This window comes from Dryobates pubescens, chromosome 19, assembly GCF_014839835.1.
Source record: "Dryobates pubescens isolate bDryPub1 chromosome 19, bDryPub1.pri, whole genome shotgun sequence".
Lineage (NCBI taxonomy): Eukaryota > Metazoa > Chordata > Aves > Piciformes > Picidae > Dryobates > Dryobates pubescens.
This window is the reverse complement of record NC_071630.1, coordinates 9,674,657-9,702,003: the sequence shown is the minus strand read 5'-3', so window position 1 is coordinate 9,702,003 and position 27,347 is coordinate 9,674,657. Positions and strand designations below refer to the sequence as shown.

The 27,347-nt window shown below is 42.9% G+C and overlaps 1 protein-coding gene across 1 annotated transcript in view; it reads right to left on the bottom strand.

The window, feature by feature from the left end:
- The window catches only part of CMIP (c-Maf inducing protein), a 136,524-nt gene that overhangs the window by 12,399 nt on the left and 96,778 nt on the right, over nt 1-27,347 (bottom strand). Inside the window, exons 4-13 of the mRNA XM_009901142.2 lie at nt 22,864-23,025; nt 21,685-21,726; nt 18,968-19,030; nt 17,475-17,555; nt 14,034-14,137; nt 13,364-13,468; nt 11,797-12,150; nt 2,939-3,004; nt 1,821-1,847; nt 1,305-1,353 (exon numbers count right to left, since the gene is read on the bottom strand). Coding sequence (XP_009899444.1) covers nt 1,305-1,353; nt 1,821-1,847; nt 2,939-3,004; nt 11,797-12,150; nt 13,364-13,468; nt 14,034-14,137; nt 17,475-17,555; nt 18,968-19,030; nt 21,685-21,726; nt 22,864-23,025 — 1,053 coding nt within the window. The remainder of the gene's footprint in view (nt 1-1,304; nt 1,354-1,820; nt 1,848-2,938; nt 3,005-11,796; nt 12,151-13,363; nt 13,469-14,033; nt 14,138-17,474; nt 17,556-18,967; nt 19,031-21,684; nt 21,727-22,863; nt 23,026-27,347) is intronic.

Here is a 27,347-nt window from a genome sequence, read left to right as displayed (position 1 = left end):
ACAGAATCCATTTTTTTAGCACAAACAAGGAGGGAAGATGTATCATCACTAATTGCATGGCCTTTGCCATCCCCTTTACACAAACCAACCACAAAATGGCTCTAATCTAGAACAGCTCTTTTCACTTAGAAAAAAAAACACAACAGAAAACCAAAACAGAATCTCAAATTTCTGAGCTTCTGACATTCCCCCCCCCCATCTTCCCTCCATGTGTGTCTATACCTCTGATGTGATCTGCATACCAAATGCAGTTGGCTGATGGCTTGCTCATTCCAATCATTACAAATTCTTATTACTCCTGCTACATTAAAATTTCACCAGAGTCAGGGTGAAGGAAGTTTACCAGGAAAATTCAGCAGGGATATGTAAGACAGAAATTGCACAGAACTGGCACCAGTGAACAACTATTAGTCTAAATTTGGCCCACAGTATAAATTACTACATCTAGTCCCACAGTCAACAGGAGTCATAATAAAGCTTTTTTTTTCCCTTGAAGAGACAGATGTTCTATTTCAATTTTTGAGGAGGGGAAGAGAGAGGCGAAGGCCATGCTCTTTCCTTTGGGAATGTAACACCAGTGACAGATGAAACCCCTGCGCCATTCTTAGACAAGAAGGTCTCTCTCCTCTGACACGGCTGACTCTGCTCAGAAAGCATGAAAACCAGAGTTTCTGGGTAATGATGATGACAACACAGCCTCCTCACCCCCAGACTGGGGGAGCTTTCTCCTCTTTATGCCAGAACCAAAAATTAATGTGGATGAGAGGTTCCCTCTGACTCAGCCCAAGCTGATGATGTTGAATAAGCTGCGTGTGAAGCTTTAAAGAAGTCAGCCACCATGAGGCTACAGCTACGCACTCCAGTAACACACCTCCCACCTCCTTTCTCCTGCTAATTCATGAGAATTACAGTCATTTGCACATAATGTAACTAAAATGCAGCTAAATAAAACCTGTTATTTTGTAAGCTGTATGGATCCAATAGTTTTGCTTTCCTTTTTTTTTTCTGTACCCATGACAAAAATCTCTGAAAGATTCAACAGAGTGGGAAAACCTTGCTGGTTGCAATTTACTAGAGAGCAAGGACATCCACTGATGCCAGAGAAGGACACAAGGCATGTTTATACATAGAGCAAGAAACCATTCATACCAAGACTGCGTGCCCCGAGTGGCTATTAGTCCCTAAGACTTCAGCACAGCAGAGTCACACCATGTTCTGAAACAAACTACCTAAAGAGAGAGCTTCTGAACAAGCACACTTGCAATCCCTCCAATTAAAACTGTGTAAACCAGCAACACACTCACTTCTTGCCTCGGGTCTTCTGCAAATCTCTGAATCACATATTTCAGCTCCCTGAAAAAAAAAAGAAACCAAAGCAAAGTTAAAAGGGCAGGAACAAGCAGTTGCTGGCAACAGTACGCACACAAGTGTCGTATTTCTCTAGGATTACACTTTAAAGAATACATATCCGTGCACCTTTGAGAGGAAAAGTTGAACTGCTTCCACAGGAAGGAAACCTGAGGTCGCCTAATTACAAAGGAGAGTGTCTATTCACAATAGCCTAGGAAAGCTTTCAGACAAGTGCAGTAAACTCATTTCCAAATTCTCTCCCCATCCCAGTCCTTGGGTTCTTGCTGTCACAGTGAATTACAAAGAAAACTGTATTTGTTTTATTGCTAACAGAACATGCTTTCAGCCCCTCACAGATGAAAAACATTAGAGACACAATAGTGAATGATGCATCATTGCTATTACTGACTAGTACAAGTATTTTAAGTAATTACCCCCTTCAATAAAACAAACAAACCCCACAAACTTACTTTGTGAATTTCTCATGTGCAAGAGCCCTGAAATTTAAAACAGAAGAATATGAGGATCTGGGAGAAGGGGGAGGGGAGGAAGCCCACAAGCAAACAAAAACCCAAACAACCACTTTTCAGTTTGCCAAGTAATGAAAGGATTTGCTAAGCAACCAGAGCACACAAGACAAAAAAAAGAATAATCTTTCCCAAAAAGATCAGGTAAAGTCTCCTTCATTAATCTAGAAGGGGAAAATAAAATAATCACTTGGAACAAATCTCAAAGCTTTTCCCGAGTCTGGTCTTAGACAACGCTCTGACTAACGTCAGTGGGAGCTTTGGGTCAGAAGAAAGTTAAGTAAAAGGCTTGTAACACAGCTATATAATTAAACCCAGAGTTTTGGCTACCTCCAAGAGCCAGGTGAATTCTCTAATTGCAATGCAATTAAGGTACAGTCACAACTAATGAACATCAGACACCAGTAAAGCAATTAATGGTCATTCTGTGAAATGCCTTGCATCATGGTATGGTTTACACCTCCCCCAGGACTGATGTTTGACTTAGATAAATGATGTCTCTGTTGCCTATCTCCAAGCTCCTGCTGTAGCCCAGGTAACCTGGCATGGAGGATTAGACCTCTCTGATTCAAGACATTAGGGGATGTGATAAGCTGGCAAATTGTACAATTATAGGTTGTAATGTTTGTCCGTGGAGGTCTGCATTTCATAAACACTACTGTTCACTAATAGGTTTCTGAGGGAGCTTGGCTGATCCATAGGGTAGCTTCTTCATTTAACGCAAAATACAAATGGTACGAGTCTCTGTGACGCCAGGAAAGCATCCTCCTCCACTAAATCTCTCACTCTCTCCTCACCAGCCTCCCTTCCTTTCCTGTCTGCCTGTCTCTAGTTAACCAATTTTCTCTTCAGGATCATCTTAAGGGAAACGAAGACCGGAGGCGAAGATGGGGAAGTCTTCGTGCCCCTCTGCATCAGCCAAAAGAGACTCTGTAAATTCTCAATCAATTATTAGAGGCCAAAAGCTCCTATTACCATCAGTTTATACTTGACACTGTATTTCACCATAAAACCACAGTAACAAGAATAATCCAGTAAATGCTAAGACAGAACAAACTTACTCTTTGGGAAATGGGATAGGTTGAAGCAAGCTGGCCAGGGCTGGTCTCCAGTCATCATAGTCTGACCTGAAAAATGAACATTTTATTAATAGGTTACCAAGTACTACTTATGGTTTGTCAACACTTAGTTTAAGGAGTTAGAAGATTTTTTTACTGCAGGCACCAACAACCCTTCTGCTTTACTTAGACACTCTAAAGGTCTATGGTGACATTTTTCCCTTTCCATTCTCAGCACATTCTCCACTGAGGCACAATAAATCTGGTATTTACAATGACCTCCACAGAGATGCCTTCTTTATGTCAACTTGAAGACATTTGCTGTTTATGAAACCTGTTGACATTTAATCACTAAGGAATACTTTCAAAGTTGGTACAGCAATTACCAGTCCATTGCTATTTACAGCCCTGCTTTGCATTTAATTGGATTTAATTTATTTATTTTTTTTTTGCTATAAGCCCATTTCTATGAACAAAGACACCCCCCTCTTTTGAGCTTGGCACGAAGGAATGGGTCAACTTAAACAGTACAAAGTCTTTAGCTTAAGTGGCAAGACACTAGAGAAGGAAGTACTGCAAAAACCACTGAGTGAAAAAGGACAAGTGAGGACAACCACAGCAGAGCGCTCAGGCCAGGGGATGCGGTAAGAACTGTCTCCCCTCTGCTGTATTAGCACCACAGCTCCCAACTGATGGACTTCATTCTCCTCTCTGCTGTCTATAACAGAACTGCCCTTCTATGAGGAGACATCATCTGAACCAGGATAAAGAAAACATTTTGCTTTACAGGGGGCCAGTGGCAGCACATCATCTCAATTTAACTGCAAAGCGCCAGCACACCAGGTATGGGGTTCTTGTGTAGGAAAGGCATTCTGCACACTGCCACCCCTCCCCTTCACATCATCTCCAATATTTAGTTAGCACTACCTAACTGATGTCCAAAGGACATTGATGAAGATGGATGAAGTGAAGAACACAGGAGATAACAGAATTTGGCAAGTCAGCACCAAAATGTGGTATGGCCCAGACGTCAGTACTGCCTGCTAGGCCACTCTCACTCCAATCAATACCAATGACCATACACAAAATAAATCTCCTCTGGGGTAAAATACCTTGGGATGCCTGAAAAAGGCAACACAGAAGAGTCTGTTGTCTCCTCTTACTGCTGTTACCCTTTGGATCCCAGTTTCAAATGCCAGACTATTGGCTGCAGCTTACTGCAAACTTGGCACAGAAGTATGGTGTTTCTTTAGGAAGGAACGACGTGTGATGTTCTCAAATGGACAGTTACCCACTGATAGCATTAGAAACAGACAACACATGCATAGGAAAAGTTCCAAAATAATGCATTTTTTGCAAAGAGAAGGTGCCAGCCCAAAGAAATTGAAGATGGGTGCATTTCTGAAACTCTCATCCATTTTTTTTCTGAACCATAAACCCCAGAGATTTCCATAAACACATGATGCAGGACAGTCCACAAAACCATGTTTATAGATACAAAGGAAACTTATGTGCATGAGCAGTGTATTAAGAAGCAACATGCAGAGAACCTCTAATTGAAGGGATAATCATCATGTAAAAATCAACCAGGGAGGCAATTATCACCTGCCCAATAGTGGTTTGAGTTCAGGTTACAAAGATCTGTGATGTATCATTCGAGTAACCCAACTACAAGAACAACTGTGATCTGATAGTAGCTTCACATATTAAAAAACAGATGAATGCCATTAAAAAAGCACTGTGGGATGGATTAGAGTAGCTCTTCTTCCGTGACACTGTGCCAAAGTCCCAAGTTCAATACAGACATTTTTCTCCTGTAGGCAACTTCAGCAACTAGTCTTGTCCCTTTCAATCCGGGTACATACTTTCCAATCTATTCCCCAAATCCTTCTACCAAGAAGCCAAGAACCACAACATTGTGTTGAGCTCCAGAGGATGTCTCCTCCCCCATCTGCAGTCATTAAACAATCATAAAAACACCTAGGTAACAAGGCTGGGGCTTAGAAGCAGGTAGCTCTGGAACTGAGGTGGCACTGGCCAGGGAAAAAATCTCTGTACTAGTTCTATTCAAAACACCAAACAAGTAACATTTATTTATTATGGAACATCACTTTTTGTTAGCTTTAGCATTTGAGGTACACAGCATTGTGCATGTGAAGCATGCAGAAAACAAACCTCACACCTGTGTCAGTTGTGCTAGAATTTTCATCTGCATCAAAAAAAACCCCAACCCAAAACCCCACAACCCTGTTCTCTGGTCTAAATTAGGAGACACTCTTGAGATAAGGGGTGTAACACCAACCTAAAGCGAGCACAAGTCCATCACAGCCATGCCACACTGTGATCATCTATTCCCAAGGGTTTTTTCAGAGACAAAAATTCCTTTCCTGCTTAGACATTAAACATGAAGATGAGTGACTTTGTTTAGTGCCTCAGAAAAAGCAAGACATGAAGCAGGACTTCATTACAGAGGGTTGGTTTTCCACTTTGTCTGTGTAAAGTGAGTATCATGAAACACTTGAGGATGGAGCTTGCCATATAAACTGAAATAAATCAAAGAGACCTCTGACATACCACTTCTAAGATGAGCTCTCTGGGTTCTTTTAACAAAGCTTGGATTAACTAAGGATCTCTACCAGACCATTTTTTGTTTCTAACCAACAGACAAATTGAACGAATTAGCGACAGAGAACTCTGACCTGTGTTCAAATTCATCTCAAAGTGTCTTGTTTACCTAACAGGTCTCTGTAGGAGACAGAGGATGCAACAAATTTAGAGCTGCAGCCATGACAAGTGCCAGAGGTCTCTGATGCACACTGCCTGGGTCTCACTACATTTGTTAGGCATGAAAACATAGTCCAGACCACAAGTAGTCTGACTTTGAGCTGGCACCACACTTCCACCCAAACATCCATCTCTGTGCTCAAGATGTTGTGTGTTCCTTCTGTTACCATCTATATTCCCAGAAGAAGTTAGTCCCCTGGTGGTGTCCTGGCAGCACTGCTGTGCTGAGGCCTCAACTCTCTCCCCACTTCTAACGAGAGACCTCTGGATGCAGCCTGAGCACCGGCCCTGAAGAGCTCATGCATGGACCTCAATGCTGGAACTTGGGTCCTGAGAGAACTAAGTTGTCTAACGAGCAGTACTTTCTTCTTTTCTTTTTTTTTTTCCTTTTCTTCCTATGAAAATTCCTACTAAACCAGTATCTGAGTTTACTCTAACTGCAAGCACTTTAAAGGCAGATTTTTGAGCAGGAGAGATCTGAAAGTTAGAAGGCTGCATTAGGAAACCCACAACTGTTACAGGTGTTACACGAAATACAGCACTTAAAAATCTCTCCTAACAGAACCTTAGAAGCTGAGACCCACTTGGAAGCTCAGTTGCCACAACCTCTCAAGTTAAGCATTATGCCACAAAAAGTCCTCCTTGAGCAATCTGGAGAGCTGTGATTAGTAATAATGTGAACCAATCCATTTTTCATGGCTGATCTTCAAAAGAAATTGCAACAGGAAGAATAAAGCTGCTTTGTAACAGACTAAGAGCAAGTGAAAAGCTGCAGACAGAATTGGGCAGCATCACCCTCTGACTTCTCTTGAAGCTGTAAGTTATGCATGGCGGCAGCCATTTGCAGAGCAGGTCTGTGAGGGGGCAGTGCAAATAAACCATGGCCTGTTTTCTAGGAGGAGAAGAAAGAAAACCACTTCCCATTAAATCTATAGTTTGGTCACATGAGTGGGACCTGAACATAGAATCGACACAGCCTGTAATCCCTTCAATCTGAGCCAGGAAACATGAAACAAACACAGCACAAGAATAAAACTAAACTACTTATTAAAAGCCTACGGTGTTTCTCCTCCTCCCACCTATTCCCTTTTCAAAAACATTTTCCCTCTGTCTCTGCTCATCTCATCTGCACTTTTCTTTTATTCTAGACAGCTGATTTCTATCTTTTTTTTTCCCTCACCCATTCAAAGCTCTAGCACAAGACAGAAGTGTTTGAAGCAGGCAAAGAAAGGGAGATAGATGAGCTCTGGCTGCAGTTAACAACCACCTCAATGAGCCAGACAAAGAGACCATGCCAGGAGAAGGAGGGAGCACAGAGGTACAGGGAGAACTCAGGAGAGTGCCTATGACAAACTCCCTTCAGAGCTCTTCAAAGGGTGCTAGGCTGAACGCTCACACTCAACTCACAGACTAAATCCCAGGATTTGCCTTATAAAAGCAGAGGAGAAGAAAGACTCCCTGATGCACTCACTGGCTCTGATTTTTGCAGGATGTGCAATTTCAGGCAAGTCAATCCTGCAGCCCAAGCTCTGGGCTCCTGGGAATTGTGTGCTAGGCTGGGGGTCAGGGCGAAGGCTGTCACAACAGTCACCTGCTACTGCACACAGCTTTACTTATCCTGAAACCTTTTTTTAAGGAATTGGCCAGAATACTGACCAACCATAATAATTAAACAATCCCCAACTGCAGTGCCTTTGGACCACCGTTGCTGCTGGCCTGCCAGCATAATACATTTTCCTTCCCTGGGATCACCTTTCACCAAAATGAAAACCTGCCCATATGTCACATGCAGCACAAACAATCCAAAACATATTAGCAGCCCAGGGCAACCCTGATAAACATGACATAAGAGAATCCACTTGGGATATTCAGAGCATGCCACTGACCTATTGGGGAATGTGGAGAAGGCAGGGGAAGCTCCAGTGGGTGCTCACGTTCGCAAGGCTGTCAGTCTTATCGCTCAGAGACTGTAAGACCCAAGCCCTCTGTTTTTAGAGGATAATAAAGGGACACGGAGCAATGGATTGGACACAGGTTGTTTCTCCAGACTGAGCAGCTTGACAAGGCCAGGAATCTTTTAGGTAACTCCTCTGTTATCAGTTAATAATAAGATGATCAAGTCCCCCTTCTTTCCCTGGCCCCAGGTTCAGTTCTGAATTGCATGACACACCGTTTAGCTCAGGGCTCCAGAGCAGGCTGAGATAAAGCCCCATCAGACACCCTGTCATGTAAGACACAAATCTATCTGCAAAACACATTCAGCCTTCTTTTGAGCTGGGTTTGTTTACTCAGACAACAAAATTTAGTACCATTGAAAGGCTTTGGAAAGGTCCTGCCCTGGCTCTTGAGGACAGAAAAGTCTTTCACTGCTCACAGTAGGCATGCCAGCATTAGGAAACAGTAATGCAAGTCTGCCCAAAGGAGCAGACTCTGCCCTGGTCATACAGGTCCCAGAGAGCGGTACAAGTGTTTGGGCATCTGGAAGGGCTTTTGCTACTACAGGCAGCCATGGAAACAGCAAATAACACAGACAAAGGGTGACAGCTTACAATACACCACCATCAGTACCACAGCCTCCTTAAGAGACATCTATTCAGGCAGGGAGTTTCATCCGCTACTTGTTGGTACCGTTTAAGTGTCCCCTCATGTGTCCCCCACATTGCCAGGGGAATTAGTAGGATGCCTCAGGTGACACACAGACATTGAAGTTTCCAGTCCAAGGAAGAAGACTCACATCTCCTTGTACTGCAAATTTCTCTGATCTGAATTGTGCTGTTTGGCTGCACAAGAAACTCTCTAATGCATGGAAACATTAATGTGCAATTGGGAGCTGGACAATCCTAAGCAGCTCTCAGAGCCTCTAATTTAATATGACAAACAGAAAGATTTCAATTCATTTAGTGTATTTACTGCACACCAGTTTAAGACTCAGCATTCAGGAGGCACAGACTGGCATCAATCACCCTGTCAGGGTCCCGAACGCAATAGAGAATTTTGACACAGAAGTTTGATCCACTTTTGAGTTCAGGACAGAAATACCATGTTCCACTAGGGACTGTCTCCTTTAAAACATGCCCAGACTTTGGGTCATCTGCCAACATCTTTTACACCATGATTTTCTTTTTTTGCTTTAGGATGCAGTAGTTGTGTTCTGTTACTCAGCTGCAGTGGAAAAAGGGTCAAAGATATTCTTGGTGCTACAATAAGAGCCACACAGATGAACTTTCTAATCTGCATGTAGCCTTCTGTGCAAAAAGTATTACACTGATTATTAAGTAACTGCAGTTACATGGTCATCAATATAGAAGTGGGGGTTTTCCACCCAAAGAAAGTATTGTGTGGGAGTTAGGTAAACAATAAAATGTCCTCTGCTGAAGACAGTGTTAAGAATTCTTATTTGCTACACTTTCAATAATTAAAATCTGCTTAAATAGATTAGTCCCTGCTGCCCTAAGTTAATTATGTTCAAAAAGGCATCATTGTTGGTGACTCTCTTGTTTCGATGATGATATTGTGTCAGGCACCTAAAAGAACAATTAAATTCAATGCTAAGCAACTTATTTGTGTTTGGCTTACCACTGTTATTAATAAGAACATTATTTTAGTGACTGTCTGATCAGGACTCAGCTCCTGGATAGCAGTTGTTTTATGTTTTCTTCTTACTGGCATGTTCAACCCTCTTTCTTCATATTCTCAGTTTTCAAAGTGCAGTGACAGTATTTAGTGCACCAAGAGGAACGTGAACAAGCAATCAGCATCACAGCAGCATTAGCTCACATTTTTGTTAATAACTACTAGCACCTCTACAATGCTTTTCCATCACTGGTTTCAGAGTTTACAACAAACACCACTTATTCATCTTTACCTGTATTTTACAGATAAGGAACCTGAGGCACACAAAGGAGTGACTTATTTAAAACCTCCATTTTTTTTTCTGCCAGTGTCAGAAACAGGAGCACAACTAATGTCTTCATTGCTGCTTTCAGGTCCAGAAAAAAAAAAACAAGGGATGAACCTTAACAGAAGGGAATCCAGATCCTAGAATGACTGAGGCTGGAAGGCACCTCAGAGACCATCTACTCCAATGTCCCCACCATGGGTAGGGACACCTCTCAACTAGACTCAGCCACTCAAGGCCTAATCCAACCTGGCCTTGAACACCCTGAGGGAGGGTGGAGTTACAATATATACCAGCCATGGCTCTGCCTTAGAAACACTCCTCTATTCTCACAGCAGGGTGTGGACTCTGGCAAGACAATCTGAGGAGAGCTATACCAATTCTGTCATATCTCTGGTCCTTCACTCTATGCATCCTGTGGGCTTCACCCTTCAGACTCACCATCACACAAGGTGAAAAAGAGCCCAAAGCTGCCCCCATTCCGACAACCTGTGCAATAACAGTAACAGGAGGCTCCCACTTTCTCTATTGCTATTGAAGAGCTTGACTTCATGAAAGACAGTAAGTGCATTTAAAAAAATAAACTATTTTCAGGTATGGAGCAAAGTAAGAGTCCTTAGTGTAGGAAATATGGGAATTGAGATCTGGCACGTGGAATGTTTAGAATGGGGAGAGAAGGTGAGGAAGAACATGCCCATTCCTGAATTTGTTTCTAAGTGTGTGTCAGCTGCATGATGAAATCAAAACCGTCAATGCTTAGTGAGTCAGCATCCAAGCCAGCACCAGGACTGAGAGAGCCCGGAGTGTTTATGGAAACCATCTAGAGTCAAGGGGATGGGAATAAATACAGAGCGTGTTCAATGCAGCAACTGGGTCTGTGAAGGCTTGCAAGCCACCAGATGAAGCAAAGTCAGATGCTGTGCATTTTTAATGCAAAAGAGGCTAGGCCAGGGGGCTGAGGAAATAAAATTAGCCTTCATCAACTTCCCACTCAAGAATCTAATGGGAACAGTATCTGGAATTCACCTGTCCTGTCCCAGCTCTGGGTGTGTGCTTATTTATGCACTTGCAAGCCAGCTCTGCAGTGAGTGAAGAATTCTGTTGAAAACTGGTACTGTGTACTGGGGGGGGGAGAAAGAAAGACATGGGGAAAAACTGGCACAAAAATCTTCCAGCACGGCAATTGAACTTCATTAAATTCCTTGAGAGCATACACCCAGATTTGCATTTGACTTCAGTTTAGCCACAGGCTTGTGGTTTACAACACACTCCAAATTTCACCCACTTTATCTTGCATTCTAAAATCCTCAACTACTCCTTCATTAAGCCTTACATGGTGTAAAAATAATTGATGTAGAAATATGCCCAAAGTCATACTGCAACTCAGCAGCAGCAGAGCTGACTGTCAACAATGTTGTGAGTTGGTTTACTGCACCTCCACTCTACAGTCCACCTGTAGTGTTACTCCTTTTTGTTTATTTCTCTAAGAGAAAGCCAAGCTTTTCCCTAAAGAACTTTTTATTTCATATTCCTCTTGAAGATATTCAGAGGATTTGCCTCCCAGGAAATTATAGAGCCATTGTTCTGTAGAGCCCATTTGAGCATTTGTTCTTTAACAGAGGGCCGCCTTACCGAAGCAGCTGGTTGACAAATAGAGGCTCCACTCTCACACAAGTAAATCTGAACAAGTCATAACACTTCTACAAACACTTGAAGGTAAAACACCTAAGTAAATGACCCTGAGCTCATCCAGCTCCTGAAGCTAGAGGAGCAGTGCTGCCTATCACTGCACAGGCACTCAGCCTAGCACAGACCTGTGTTTTCTAGCTCTGTCTCAGGCAACCCTGAGAGCCATGAAGGAGAACAAAGGGATTTTTAATTATTTTTTTTAAATTGGGTAAGAACAAAACAGAAACCACTTGCAACAACATACCATCTTCTCTAATATGCCTGCAGCTCATTGCACAAATAAGCTTTCCATTTTCATCTTCCCAATGCTATTTTTAGAATGTATTGGCAGTGCCAGATGTCTCTTTCAAAGGCTGGACTCTCCAGAACTGGATTTAGATTTAGACCATGTGCTTGCTGGCCACAGATGTTGAAGATGACAGGCCTGTGGGAAAAGCCCCCCATTGTTAAGATGACATTGTTCAAAAAGCTGTTTAAACTAGTTACTCACAGCATCTTGAGTATTTCCACATAACAGCCAAGGATCCTGTCTGCCTGGGCACTCAGCTCAATGCTCATGGTGCTGCAGGTAGGACTGACCATCAAGCAGTCGATCAGGTTGGGCTCACTGTCATTGCCAACATTGGCTGTCATCTTCTGATTAGCTGTGTTGTTTCGCTCCACTTCCACATGGATCTCGTTGGAAGTGACGATAACTGGTTTGAGACGGGACTCAGTCAAGGTGGCCTCTTGAGAGACCAGGTCAGGACTCGTGTGCAGGAGGCGGAGGGGCAGATTAGGCTTTCGGTCACACTGCTGCTGGCAGCCATTCCGAATTTCCTTCAGGCTTGGTGAATTGTCTCGACTGAATTTCAAACAGAAGCAAACGGTTTCAATAGACAGATAAAGCAGCAGAGAGCAGGAGAGAGCACAACACTGAGAAATCAAGAGCTTCTGCAGCTTTCCCAAGACATTTCAGCCCAGCCCATTAGACTGCTTTATTCCATCTAATCAGATTACTGAAATCAATTAAAAACATCAAAAGGGTCCAATAGGACTGCACTCCAGCCCAAATTCCACCAAGATTCAAGTCTTCCATTACTCTAATTGACATGCCAGATTAGTATAAAGGTGAACTTTCCCAACCAAGTTGTGCAAAGTTGTAACAGAATCCATGCCCAAGTACGTATCTGGCTACAGTACGTGCCCAGACATTTGTTTGGAGCCCTTGCGTCTGAAATCTTTGTTGGACACTAAGCAGCCCCTGTCCATGCTCTACCATGAGGAAAGTCAGATAGGCATAAACAAAGAGGAAGCATAGCAGAGGGGAACCCTCAGTGTCTGCTGGAAACTGGCTCACGTCAAGAACTGCGGTGTCTCTTTTGTGCCGTCAGGAATCAAACTTTCCACAATAACGAAGCCAGCATTGTGAAACCAGGTCAGGTTCAAAACTGCAGATACACAGGGACGTACAGACAACCCCTTCTTCAAGATCCCACCCTTCCCTTGGCTTTTAACACACACTTCACGTGCCAGAAAGGGAGCAAAACAGACATTGCTCTGGGTAGTGTTTAATTCCAACAGACTCTTCTGGAGTGCTCTCATCTTCTGACCTAAAAATGCTTGTTACGGCTGCAGTCTGCTTCAGAGGAACAGCTCAACAGCACCTAAGATCAGCTGGCTGTTGAGCTTCATCTGGGAAGTTACAGGAGCCTGTAGTACTTCTGTCCTGGGAACTGCTGAGCTCCTTGCACCACCAGCACTTCCCCCATGGCATGGATGCCAAAGATGTCCAAGAACAGACTGCCCTGCTCTGTACTCACCACAGTGAACACAAGTGAATGGAAGGTTAAGCACCTTTCAGGTTTCCAAGCAGATAGAGTGTAACAACTATCTACATAGCTACAAAAACACGCATGTGACTGACCAGAACTCCCACATGCAGCACTAGCCACAAGCAGAATGAGACCAAAGACACACTCTCACATACCCACACCCATGCCCAACACCAATCTTGTTTATGGATGCCATGGGTTTGAAAGCGAGTAACACGTGGTCAGCTGGGAATTCATACTGACCTGTTGATAAATTCCTCATAACATGAATAAATGGCTGCTAAGCAGACAGCTACAAGGTTTGGTAGGACCCTGGGATGGGGGCATTGTCCAGTTGGGCCGTGCATGCTGCAAAACAAAAACCAAGACACCGTTGTGAGGAAGATTTCTGTGAGGAAAAACCAGGCAGAACACAGTGACAGAAGGGAACAGACAACCTTGGGGAATCCTCAGAAGGGCCACAGCAGAGAGTTATGTTAACCCTATAAATCCCTACCCAACGGCCTTATTTATGAACAAGGCCAATGTGCATTGTTACTTGATGTGATGTGCTATCTGTACAGTCCTCCCAAAAATCTCTCTGAGCATTATATGAGCTAAAATTCATTGGCATCTCTCTGAAGAAGTTCTGAATCTAGATGTATGAAAAGGCTGTACACACAGCAAAGTCCACTATCTTCTAGTGTGTAACTGGGCAGAACCCCACAGCCACATCTGAGAACTGAGGATTTTTTAAAGAGAGACTTTAGCAACATGCCTCATGGACTCTTCTCATTCATTTGCTGGCTTCCAGTACCAAAAAGAATCAGCTACTCATTAACAGCCAGCAAAGAGATGAGCAGGGCTGGGAGAAGTAACACAGAAAAGCATGTATATAGAACTGGAAATCTGCCATAAATCAAATGTAACTGACCTATGAATAAACTTCTTCACCACCTCCATTCCAGCATTCAGCTCATTCAAAGCCAGAATGTACTCCTGAGTAAACAGCCGCAACCGAGGGCACTTCCCAAAATCCTGTCCAAAAAAGGAGAGACTCAGTGAAGATGGTGAAACATGCCTGCAACATCAAAACTGGGAGTTCTCAAAAGAAATACAAGTGCCTTAAATATTCACTTTGTTGTTATGCTGACAGCTTTCAACAGCACAGTATCACTCTGTGCTGAAGTAACGATCTTCCCACTAATAGTGACATACTTTCACATTCTCCTCTTTCACCTTGAAACAAAAGACATCTAATGATGGGAGGGAATAAATGAACAAAAACTCCTACCTGCACAGACATTTCTTTGGTACACACTGACTATACTTTTATTTTGCAATGCATTTTTTTTTTTATTTCATGGTTTTGCTTCAACTCATAACTGGGTTGTGGGTGTTTTCTTTAACCCCAAAATAATTCTGATCTCCCATGTTTGACATCATCATACCTATTCTGAGTTTAGAGAGCATCTTTCTGACATGCTATCAATAAGCTATCAAGTATAAAATAGAGATCAGTCCTTTCCCCAGGGATTTTACTCCAGCTACTGTGTGAATTTGACAGGTGAGCTCAACAGCCCCTTCCTTCAAATCCTGCAGTTGGAAAGGCACCTGCTAACTGAAATCCTGCTTCTCCTCACATCACCTGCTATTTTTAGATGTGAAAGCAGTAAAATCTGCTGTCTGGTGAGTGTTATTCCACAGCACATTTCTTCACATTTACACAGAGTTAACCTTATTACTCAGGTGTTACAGAACTACAAAGCTAAATTTCCAAGTGGTGAAAAAGGCCCACCGAGGGAGGACAAACAAACCCTCCCATCTATCCCCCAAGCAACTGGCTGTGGAAAAAAAGCCATCCTGAAAAAATAAATGGCAACTGAAATTGTAAGGGAATGTCACAAGTGATAGTGACCTGGTGGTCTGTAAAAGGGAACACACACTCCTGAAACACTGAAACCTTCTGCTACTTACATTGGTTTCAGGCACTCCTATAGCACAACCTAGGTTAAGGCAGGACGGTATGAACAGCAGGAGATTAAAACTCAGCCTATGACACATCTCATAGGTTTTACAGCCAGATAGAATTGTCAAAAGTGTGAGTAGCAGCCTAGGCAGAACTCCTTCAAGACTAAGTGTCACTTTTTGCTGGTACTGAAAGGCTACCTGGTAACTTCCCCCGGCGAAGGGACTGTGGGTGATTCCACCCTTGGTACTGCAATTAAAATCATTACATTTCTAACAACTCATTCCGACAGGTGCAAATCCACTTGGTTCAGAGGCATGAGAGCTGTGTGTTTTGTGCATCATTTGGTGCCATTTCATTGCATGAACACTTCCTGCAACTGCAGCTGGTTTAGGAGATTTTTCAGCCTGTGTAAGTGTCCTAACTCAAGCTAGACTGAAAGTCCAAGGGATCACAAAGAGGATGTCATTGGTGACCACTCTAAAATAAAATCTCTCCCTAAATAGAATATGATGCCCTGCCACCCTACCAGCTACACAACAATACACACCATCAGTATTTTTTGGTATAAAAATACCTAAACAACAGTGCTTATATCCAAATAAGCTGAGCCTACAACCAGTTGAAATCCAGAGCTGAGCACTCCCCAAACATCTCCTCATAAAACAGTCTCCAAGTCCTGCAAGTAACCAGTAGTATCAACAAGACAAAAAGCTATCTTTGTTCTTTTGAGACTTCAAGATGATAGATAAATGAAATACTTTTTTCCCACTTTATAGGTGAGAAACTGTGTAACAAAATTTTTCATGAAGTTATCAAAGTGCACAGAGCACATTAGTGCCACAGGTGGGGACAGACAGCTAGGTCTCTTGCCCTAAGCACACTGAAATGCATAGGGCCTCCTAAGGTTATGAAGTTTACTGCCAACAACTCTGTCCACCTGAAGGATAGCTCTATTTACACGCACACACACATTCTCTGAAGGACTATTCAGTACAGAAGTCCCTGGAGAGGAGTAAAGTGCCCCAAATCCACTCCAATTAATAGAGGACAACATAAAGTCCCTGCCTGCACACTGCGGTACAGACATGTTGATTTTCAATCTGCAAATGCTAAGTATGGTAAATACCTCCAATGCTCTGAAGCTAACCAAACACAAGCATTCCACTATGCATTTAGATTTTGAGACCCCTCAAGAGCTCTGGATGCTTTAAAAAATTCCATCTGGAATCCAAGAATAACAGCTACAGAATATTTCACTGAACACTACAGAATATTTAAAAACGTTTACATGTCTGCAGAGTGCAGGCAGAGAGCCAGGAACAGGACCTTTCTGCCATCCTAGGCTTTCTACCTAGTTCTGTAAACTCAAGGAGTTAAAGAATACTACTACTGTAAAAATAAACATAAACTGATTTCTACTGCGTTCATGCTAGGTACAGCAGGACAGCGGACAGTCTCTGTAATTATATCAGTTAGGGCAAAGAATTTGATTGTGGGCTTCCAGAGGTATGAGATCACTGCTAAGTGAACTGACTGCAGTTTCTTATTTACTTCTTACTCCCTGCCACAGCATTGTGAAGTAAAATTTCTACATGCAAGTTTAAAAACTATGGCAGGAAACTTCACTTGCCACAAAGGATGGGAGGGCTGGTAAACACCCAGACATCTCTCAGGAAAGGAATATGGATGATGTAAGAACATCTTCAGAGTCAGTGGGGCAAAACCTACTCTACAAGGTTGAGAAAGCAAAGCTGACAGTGAAGACTCCTAGCATTAGGATAGGATAGGATAGGATAGGACAGGACAGGACAGGATAGGATAGACCATGTTGGAAGAGACCTTTGAGATCATCGCATCCATTCGTTTGAGTTACTAACAAGGAACGGATCAGCAGTGAGAACAGAGAAAGCCTGGGAGACAACAATCAAAAATTGACAAGATTCCTGGAATGAGAAGGAAGAATAGGAGAAAAGCTAAGGAAATCCAGGAAATCTTGGTAATAACTCATTGGACATGAGTCTACAGAAAAATGCAATCCAGAGCTGGAGGTTTTAAAGAAAAAATGCGGAGGACCTCATTTTGTTAGTTAGTAGATTTTAAACCATTGTAACTACAAGCATGACATCTACAGAGTAAATAAGGAGCCAAGAGCCAGGTGGGAGAGAGCTGGAGATGCACTTGCTGGCACTACTGCCAAAAAAAAAATCACCTCATGGCTCTGCTTAGACACTGTTGAAAGTCCCACTGAACACTTGTTTAGTTCTGCATTTATACAGCAACACACATTACATGCAGCACTCATGGTTTAGGAGGCTAGATTTAGTTATTGCTGTGCTTTGTTCATTGCAGGTAACAGAACAGTAAAGCTTCTCCAAACCAAGTTCCCACAGCATGCACACTCACCATGTTGTGTTTGAGAATCCTCTGTACCACCGGTGTGAACACTTCTATCACAACCATGGACCGCGGGCGCTCTCGGCAGTGCTGTAACGAGCAACGAGTCATTTTGTGAGCTGCAGAAATTATCATAGGTTTCCTTTGGCTTCACACCCCATGCATGGATTACCTCAAGATTAACAAGATCCAAGAGCTAAATTAAACGTCCCTGGGACCAGGGTACTTGTAACACTGCTCCCTCCTATGGATTTGCTGGCATCTAATAGAATATTATCATGGGAGCTCCTCGAGTTTCTTCTGCTACTGCCTAGTCTTCAAAAAACTCACTGGAATGCAGTATTTGGGGGATTTCACAGAATTACATTTCTAGCACTTTTTACATTTGGTTGACAGTTTTAAAGGTAAAGGAGTTGAGGACAAAAAAGACATGTAGACACAGGCAATGTGTCCTTTGGGATGCAGACCAAAAACTTGTGATGGATTTTGGAGGGTACCAACCAGTCACGTTCCCATCACGGGCTGAAACATACAATCATAATGTATGATTCAGAATAGTGTAGGTTGGGAAGGACCTTCAGAGCCCATCTGTTTCAACCCCCTGCTCAAGGCATGGTCAGTTTTGAAGATACATTAGCCTTCTCATTAGCCTTGTCTAATTTACTTATGAAGAGGGGAAGTTCATAACTTGTTTTACTTCCTGCAACTAAACACAGCCCATTCCACACATTTCCACATAATTAGGTGCCTAGCTGGGGTGAGGAACAAAGGCAAAAAAGTGTCTTGAGTCTGAGGCCAGACATGCTTCTAAAACTGACTTATAAAAATGAAATAGTCAGAGGAGTGTCTGAAATCTGAATTTCTGTAGGAAGAAGCTGCAGCTGAATAACTCTGGATGAAAATAAATGGCAGCATCCAGAATGTTTGACAAATACATACTCAATCATCAGTAAGCAAATTTAAGCAGCCTTGAAACTGAAACACAAACGGGCCTAAAGGAAAAGTAGGCTTTTCACATTCAGAAGCTGGGCAAGCCAAAGTACTCAGAAGTTTATGGAAAAGCTGCAAAGTGCAGCACAAGCATGCATTCACCAGAAAAGAGGATGGGCTCTTACAGTCTCCCCACTGCCATTACCAACAACACAATACCATTAGGGCTGAGCTGTTGATCCCACTACTAATTCATGTGAACATAATGACTCCAATAATTTTTGCATTAGCTAAACAAAAGATGCAGTAGGACATCTCCTGTGCCCAGATTGAGGTGTGGGAGTCTGAAGATTTTAACTCTATTCATAGAGTATTAGGACTATGAAGTCTGATGTACTAATGACAAGAATCTGTTTATCACAACAATGCTGTTAACTATTCCAATCTCACTGGTTGCTCACCAAAACCTGAAATCAATTTGGACATGATAGAAGAACAAAACCAACCAGCTCCTCAAAGAGCTACGCTCATAGACAACAATGGGATTTCAGAAAGCAAAGCTGTTCTTATACCTTGCAGAAGAATTCACAGAGGTCAGGAGGAGGATGGTTGTTTTCCAGCAAAGGTGCAATTGCCTTTAAAAGAGAGAGAGAAATTTAATTCAAGACTTCAACTGGAGTAAGCATTTTCCAGGAAAGTACTTTTCTTGGGAAGAATAAAAAAGCTCACTTCTGAAAAGGGACAAAAGCATCAACAGAGACATTAGAGGTGTTCTGTGTTTATTTCACACATGAGCTCAAGCACACTTCTGCTATGCATCCCCTGGAAAATTCTGCTTTTAGCTACATCACTTTAAATATATAAAACACAGCAAAAGGAGGACAATTTTTATAATGGTTTAAATGAAAACAAGAGCACACCAATTATTTTAGGATGTAGTACAGCAAGGTTTGATTCTGGCTCACTGTTTTAGTTATAGAAGAAGCAAAACAAAACAAAACAAAAAGAAACCCACCACAGATACACACATCCTTTATGAAAGAGCTTTGTGACAAATAACTCACTAAAAGTTACATAGGCCTGTTCTTACCTTGGAGGACCTTATTCATCAAAATCAAGCATCTAACTTTGTGACAGCTGAGATCAACCATTCCTCCTTTGTTGCTACACAAACCAATGTGCTCAGTAAATACATTAGGGGTCATGAACTTGTTACTTCCTTTGTAAATTAGAAAATGGTACCAGAAAACTGTGATGGTGCCTTGGGGCTTTTCCAGCCTTGAGCTAAAGGGATTCCCAGTACCCATTTAAAATGAAGACTCTAAAGACCACAGCTAGGACATTTTGTATTAAGCTACTGAACACCAGATATTTTATCTGGATGGCATCTAGAATTTTACTAAGGCAACCTGCTTTGGTTTTTGCTTCCCCTCTTGTCTCCTTAAGGATTTCAGGCCCTGAGTCTGCTCACAGTGAGGAGGTTTCACAACAGCCACTTTCCCACATAAACAGGTCAAGATTAATGTGCATTTAGTAAAGAAACTCAAACACATCTGCAAATGTCTGTTTTGTTTTCACATAACATTTGTGTAGTTTCTGTTCATTATCATGTGTCATCCTTTTGCAGCTGTTCACTCTACCTTTCATGGTGGTCCAGCAACAGTGAACTGATGGAGAAGGAGACACCATTTGGTGACACTAGATTATCCTCACTCCCCAGCCAACACCTGACCTCAATACTTTCCTAGAATCCATCTTTTGGGGTGTTTGCTGTAGAACCTCTCAAACCACAGGAGCCATGTACTGCAAAATCCCCAAGTGTTTATACCTGTCTGGTAACTGTCAGGGGATCATTGCATCAGAGCTGTATCTGGCTGGTTGTCAGCCTCACAAAAACAAGCTTTATTGTTTCAGCCCAGTCCTTACTGAATGTAGGGAATGGCCACCACAGACCCTGCCAAGCAGGTCATGGCTCAGCCTGCACAATCACTACAGGCTGTAAAGACCTTTGGAGGCCACCTGGTCCAACCTCCCTGCTTACAGCAGGGCCACCTTACTGCTTTTATTAAAAAATCCTTCCCCTAAAATAACCAGTTGTAACTGGTGGCCTGAATTAGAATAGAACAGAACAGAACAGAACAGAACAGGTTGGAAGAGACCTTTGAGATCATCGAGTCTAATCTGTCATCCAACACTATCTAACCAACTAAACCATGGCACCAAGCACCCCATCAAGTCTCTTCCTAAACACCTCCAGTGATGGTGACTCCACCACCTCCCTAGGCAGCCCATTCCAATGGCAAATAACTCTTTCTATGAAGAACTTCTTCCTAACATCCAGCCTAAACCTCCCCTGGTGCAGCTTCAGACTGTGTCCTCTTGTTCTGCACTAGAGTGAAATAGAAGCTACAGCAGACCTTAAAGAAAAGTAAAAACCTCTTCAGAATTCTTATCTCAGTGACTGATTCCAGCTAAAATGGCATCTTAAGCTGCAGTTAACCACAATTCACACCTACTGCAGGTAGATGCCATCTTGTCATTTTGCAGAAAGAGTCATGGAGGTGTGATACAATCAGGTGTTGGTGAGGTTCTAGATTAGATTACTGGGAAAAATCTCCTGGGAACTGTTTGACAGGAATTAAATTATGGTGTTGGGGAACCAATTTCCACCTCTCTGTTTAATTGTTAAGACTTTGTATTTTGTTGCACAAGGAAAAGAGTTGCTATTTGATTCACTTATGTCTAAATAAATGCAGCCTACAGAAAAGAAACAAGTTGAAGAGGGTATTTTTCTAAGTCAAGTAAGCAGGAGGTTAAAACTGCAGTGACACAGGCATACAACCACACTTAGAAAAACAGTCATTTGCTCACATACCATCAGCAGTGTATGGAAGCATTAGACCCTGAGGAAACTAAGGGTTTTATAGGGCACACTTGGAAATGATGGCGTGGGTGGGGTGTTCTGACTATTAAAAGTACATCTAGAGATATGAACATTGCACTGTATAGCCTCATAAGGAGGCCACTCTGGAAGACCCCCAGTATAGTGTGATGTTTCACATAAGGTGATGAGAAAAACTTACTGTTACTCATCTATGAAACAAAAATAATATAAATGACAAAACCACACAAAACCCAGCAAAACAAATGGGTTTGTCCTGCCTAGGTTAACCAGCATTGGTGGAAATGCTTTCATAGCTGCCTTACTTCACTGAAACAGAGGCAAGCATTAACAGAAGTATCATTGAACAATGCAGGTTTGTCTTCAGATTTTGACCGAGATACTCACCACAATAATGCTCTCGTGGTCTTGAGTGGTTAAGTTGTTGTTCTGAAAGAGTTGAACAGAAGAAATGAGTGAGCTTGAGTTGGCACATCAGCATACACTGTCCTCTTAGCTACCACCACACACAAGCAGAAAGGCTCAAGACTCCAATTCCTCATATTCAGAATAAAAGTCATCAAATGAAAATCATTCTCTTCAAGAATGTGGCATGCTGCCTGCTAGAGAAGTTGTGCGAGCTTCCATTTCTCCTCTCAGCACCACCAGGCTCAAGTCACCCCAGCCATAAAAGCTGAGCATACTAACATCAGGATGTCAGGGAAGGTGTCCATCCATTGGAAGATTAAAGCCAGCAATATAGCTCTCAAAAAGGTTCTCTCAAGACAGGCTGTATGCTTCTATGAACATTCACAAAACGACTGTTGTGCTCTTGTGTCACATTTGTTAGGAATAAACTAACTGCTGCAGTTTTCCCAAAATTCCTTCTTCAAACATGGAACCAGTAAAAGGCAATCAATTTACTTGAAGAGTTTGGTTTTGGCTTTCTCAGCAGCACAATCCACAGTTTACAGACTTGAGAGCTGCTAATACCTCTGCCCGCTGCAAGAAAAACAGCTAGCAACTTTTATCCTTATCACAAATCTTTGCACATCAGAGCTAAGACATGAAACACCTGCTCGGCATTACATTTCCTTTTAACAATCTGAAATAGATGCTACAGAAGAAAGATAGATGCCCCTGAAGAAGGAGAACATTTTTCTTTGTCAGCACTGGTACTAATAAAATAGCTGCACAATGAATTTATTGGTATCCAAATACTGCTACAAGAATTATTGGTTGTGGAAACAAAGGCAAAGGAATGAAAGTCAAGGGGAGTTTTAACACTGACTTGAAATCAGATTTCAATCAGACCCATAATAAATTTACCATAAATATTCAGCAACAACAAAAAAAGCCTCAAGAGAAATGTGTTTTGTTTCTAGAGACCTACCTAACAAGGGTCAAATTCTCCTTCTCTCCAGCAAGTACAAATTCCATTCAAGTCAGCAGAAGTCAAGAGCAGACTCAAAGGCAGAATTTTGACAGCCCAAGTTAAAATAAAACACACTCACAAACTTTTAACTGTTTGTCTTTCATCTAAAGGTGAAACTAAGTGTTTTTTCAGGAGCACTGCTGAGGTCATACCTCTGAGAGCAGTTTTGAGACAATCTCCAGTGGTGCTTGGTGAATGGAGTCATCCTGAAGTGGAGACGTCAGTGCCATGTCCACCAGCGTCCTGATCTCCTTCAAAACCACCTCCCAGCGGCTGGGGTTACTGAGCACCTTCTTGTACTTGTAAATCTTTTTCTGCAAGAAAAAATGAAAGGGTCACACTGACATTGCTACAAAGCCCTTGAAACAGCCCTTGTCTGGATATATACCTCCTACAAGTAACTGTCAAGTGGGCTCCTTTGTATTTTGAGTTCTGTGTTTTCTGTTTGTTGCAAGGCTGTACTTCAAAACATTTACATGGAAAAGAAAACCTCGTATGCCCAAATCAATTTCTTCTGTGGAAGCAATGAAAACTGTGACTCTCTTTTCTCACCTCAAAATATATTTTTAAGCTCTACAGCAGCTTTCTTCCAATCCTTTCCTCTTGCAAACACCTTGTTTCTCAGACTAATAACTGATGCCTGTTATTGTACTGTTTCCAAAGCTGTAGGTTCTTTTCACAGGACTTACTTAGTCATTAAGAAAGGAGAGAGAGAGAGAAAGGCCATCAAAACATCATTCTACAGGTACTTTACTGGACATTGCTAAGTGGTGAATTCACATTCAGTATTAATTAAATTCCATTTCATCAAAGTGCAGTATTTCAGTAGAGCCACAGGTGGGTTTTTTTCTGTCTTGAAGGATGCTGAGAAATCACGCCATCACCTTACAGTCGTAACAGAAACTAGCTCATAAAGTCTGCAAGTCTTCCAGGCAACAGCATTTCCTCTCAAGCAAAGCATTCCTCACTGCCTAATCCCAGCTGCTCCAGGCCCCTGCATGCCCCTGCTGTACTTCTGGCCGTGCTCAAGCTGCTTCAGCAATCGCCCTGTGCACAGACCAGCTGGTAAGCAAAAGACAATCCTTACCTCCTCGGCAGCCATGTTGCCACAAATGACTGGAGCAGAGGCTGCTTAGCATTATAAATAGTATTCTTTAGAGAAAACCCACCCTCCCAAATTCCCAGAGGTGGCTTGATGAAACTCTAGAAGTTGAAGGAAACGATGACGAGCGATAAAACGCCACTCCCAAAACCAACATGGAGCATGCACTAGGACCAGGAGAGGCTTGCCAAAGCAGGCAGCACTGGAGCTGGCCAGGAAGCAGATTTCCTGGCTGATGAAGAGCCACTGCCAGGACCCTGGGGTGTTGTTTAGTCCACACACCCTACCACTGCTCTCTGAGAGAGTCTGGTCCTCTGGTGAAAGGGATGTTAAGAAGTCTGATAGATGCTCAGGTTCATTAACCAGCTCAGGCTGGGCACTTCCCTGTGTGCATGAAAACATTGGTGTTTTGCACTAAAAATGGATCTTGCATTCCTTGGCAGCACTTCCACTGCCCATGTCATGCAGCTTGCAGATATTGGGCTATACGTTGTCAGTGTAATAAAGGCAGAGGACTTTCCAAAGGGTCAGTCTGCTCTGCTTGGTTTATTTTGTTTTGGAGCTTTGCTTCTACAGGGCATTTCCCTCTCAGCTCGCAGTGGACAGCCCTGCAGGAACCATCTGAACAGGCTGGCTCTCTGCTTATGAGCTGTTTCCTTCCCACTGTGGCACCAGATCTAATGCTCAACACAGAACAGTCACCTCTGTACCCCTATCTGAAACACAGGAGAAGAGAACAATACAGAAAAACACAGATTTCAGCTGCCTTGGGTTTGTCAGTGTCGTCAGAGAGGGGAGAAGAGGGTGGCACAGTGCTGACATGTAAAGGCTGATGAAGCAATCCAATTATCTTTTTAATTAAAGCCATGCAGGTACAAAAGCACACTAGCAGTAGTTCACACTTTTCAGTGTATTTCAAGGCACTGAAAAGATAAAGGAACTTAAAAAACACAGGTTGTGGACACCATCAAATCTGTCTGGGATTTCAGAACTGAGCAAAAATCTTTGTACTTCTGAGCCCCTTGGGGCAGAGAGGGTCCACCAGCTTTTTTTAAGCTCACACCATAATCAGAGATTCCTCAGCCTCTTTAGGAAACTTGAGTTTCCTCATAGAGTTTAATTTCTCTTATTCATGAAGTGCCTCTTTTATGGCCTTTCTGTTAGACCCACTCCAGCACTAAATAAACTCTAAACTTCAAAGCCAACCAGCCAGCTCTGTAATTTGAAGCATCTCCTTCCTGACTGACTGAGGGCACCAAACAAAGCCAACTCAATAGATACATTTCCATGCTGAAATGTATTCCTTACTCCTGTACAATGATGGAATAAGATTCAAAGCACAATTCAAAGCCCAGTAAGAACTGGGGGCAGGGGAAAGATGAGAGCTAGACCACTGGGTTATTGAATCCCTGCCTGCTCTGGGCTGCCCTTTACTTGGGAGAGTTACAGCGCAGTTCTGGAGAGCAGCTCCTTCAGCCTAGGGGACAGCTGCTGAAGGAAACCCTCTTGCCCAACAGGACGCTGCTCAGACAGCCCTACCACAAACATCTTTGTTCCGCTGTCAGATCCACTCTTGCTTGGGGGGAGGGAGGAGTAAGGGAGGTTTCCTCTCCCTTTTAGAGATGTCCATTAAAAATTAAAATTCTGATGATGCTGACGTACATAAGGGAAAAAAACAGCAGGAGCTGTACTCCCTGCTATGCAAGGGAAACCTACAATAGCTGCTGCTCAGATCAGGCAAACAGCCACTAAAAGGGAGCATCAGGGGACAACTACCTTTGCAGATGCGCTGAGCCTGCCAGGAGCACTAACTTCAAATTTACCAGTCTCTGCTCCACAGTTTCAGCCCAGAGGATCGCACTGCCCTGATAGACTGAGCTGCAATCTGCAGGCAACATTACAGAAGTCTTGATGATGGTGGGAAAGCAGCGGGGAAATAAATAAAGAAATAGAGGAGCCATCCCCAAGAGGGTTGAACTCTGCTGTCCTGAACCTTTGCCCATGGTTACGCTGCTGTTTTTCTCAGCAGAATGCTTTTCACTGTTGAGCGCCTTGCTGAAAGCCTCAATTAAAGCTTGAAACCTATCAGTGGGTAACAGAAGCCAATTTTCTGTGTATCAGCAAGCACTTAGCCATCTGCTCTATTCTACCTGCGCTGACTCCAGAGCAAGGAGAAACAATCACTCACGAGCTTAAAAGCAAAGCTGCCTGGTAAAGACCCGTAGGGGAGCACAGGCACGTCAACACGTGCGAGGAGTTCGCTCCCCTCTGCCTGGAGGTGTAAAAGATGCCTTCAGTTGCTGAAAATGCTCACACAACATTCATCATTAACAGCACGTACAAGAAAAATACTGGAGCAGGAATCCAGTTTCAGTGGGATTTCACTAAAAGCAGCAGCCCCCCTGACAATTTATGTGAGTGAAAATAACACATGCCAGCTTGGAATTTGACCCTCCTGGTTACTGACCAGCCAGAACCACATGGCCAGCAGCACGCTGAAATCTTGCTATGCTGACTTTAAAAGCAAAACCACAGAATTTATTAAGTACCCAGAAGCAGCAGCATTGGGAATAGGTGACACTGACAGGGCATCCTTCATTCTCAAATCACTCTAATTAATTAAGTCTTGCAGAAACCGAAAGACCTAAGTCTCGGTGCTATTTTAGAGGAGGACAAATTGGAGTTCATATGTGAAAAATTACTTTCCCAGTGTTCTTAAGCAAGTCAATGTGACTGAAAGCAGTGGGCTTTCCCATCAGCTTAAAAGCTCTTGAGCCCTTTTGTGAACAGAAAGTTCAGGAGAGCCTAGGAAATTTTAGCCTTTTTTGAGTCACATCTTCATATGTTTTTCTATCCTATAATGGCCTCATCCTGCAGCCCTTGCTCATACACCACTTCCTTGGACAAGGATGATAATCATGATGTAGTTAACATCTAAGAAAAATAGACTCTAATGCACAAAATGAGACAGCATGGAACAACTGCCTTTTTCAGCCCTAGCAAGCTCTTTCATGTCAGGAACATCTTAAAGCAGCCGGCGCAGCTGATCCAAAAAGGGAAAGATGAAGTTAGCCTTCTTGATGACCACATTTCATCCCTGTTTGTCCCTGTCCTTCATGGTCAGGAAATGTTCTGTACTCCTGGGAACTTGTCTTCCCATTGGCAAATACTATCTCCATTGCATTAAAAAAATTAATTGCCAATCATCATCCAGAATAGCTCGTTAAATTCTAGCTCTCTGCTCTTCAGCCCTTTACCGCGCAACGGCACACAACTAATCACTTCTTTATTGGAGAAACTGGAGCTACTGCAGGAACGTACACTGACTTTGAGGGCTGTGTGTGCCAGCAATTGTTTATTTCTTGCTGAGCAACGAGGGCAGTTCCAGCAAAAGGGAAAAGGTCAACCTCCCGCACAGAGGTCCTCCCCAGCTCATTGCGGGGATGGCTGAGCCAAGCTAGTGTTACAGCTTCGTGTTGATGGTGCTTATGTAAAATGGAGGCGCCTCTTGCTAGGTGTGGATATACAAAGGGG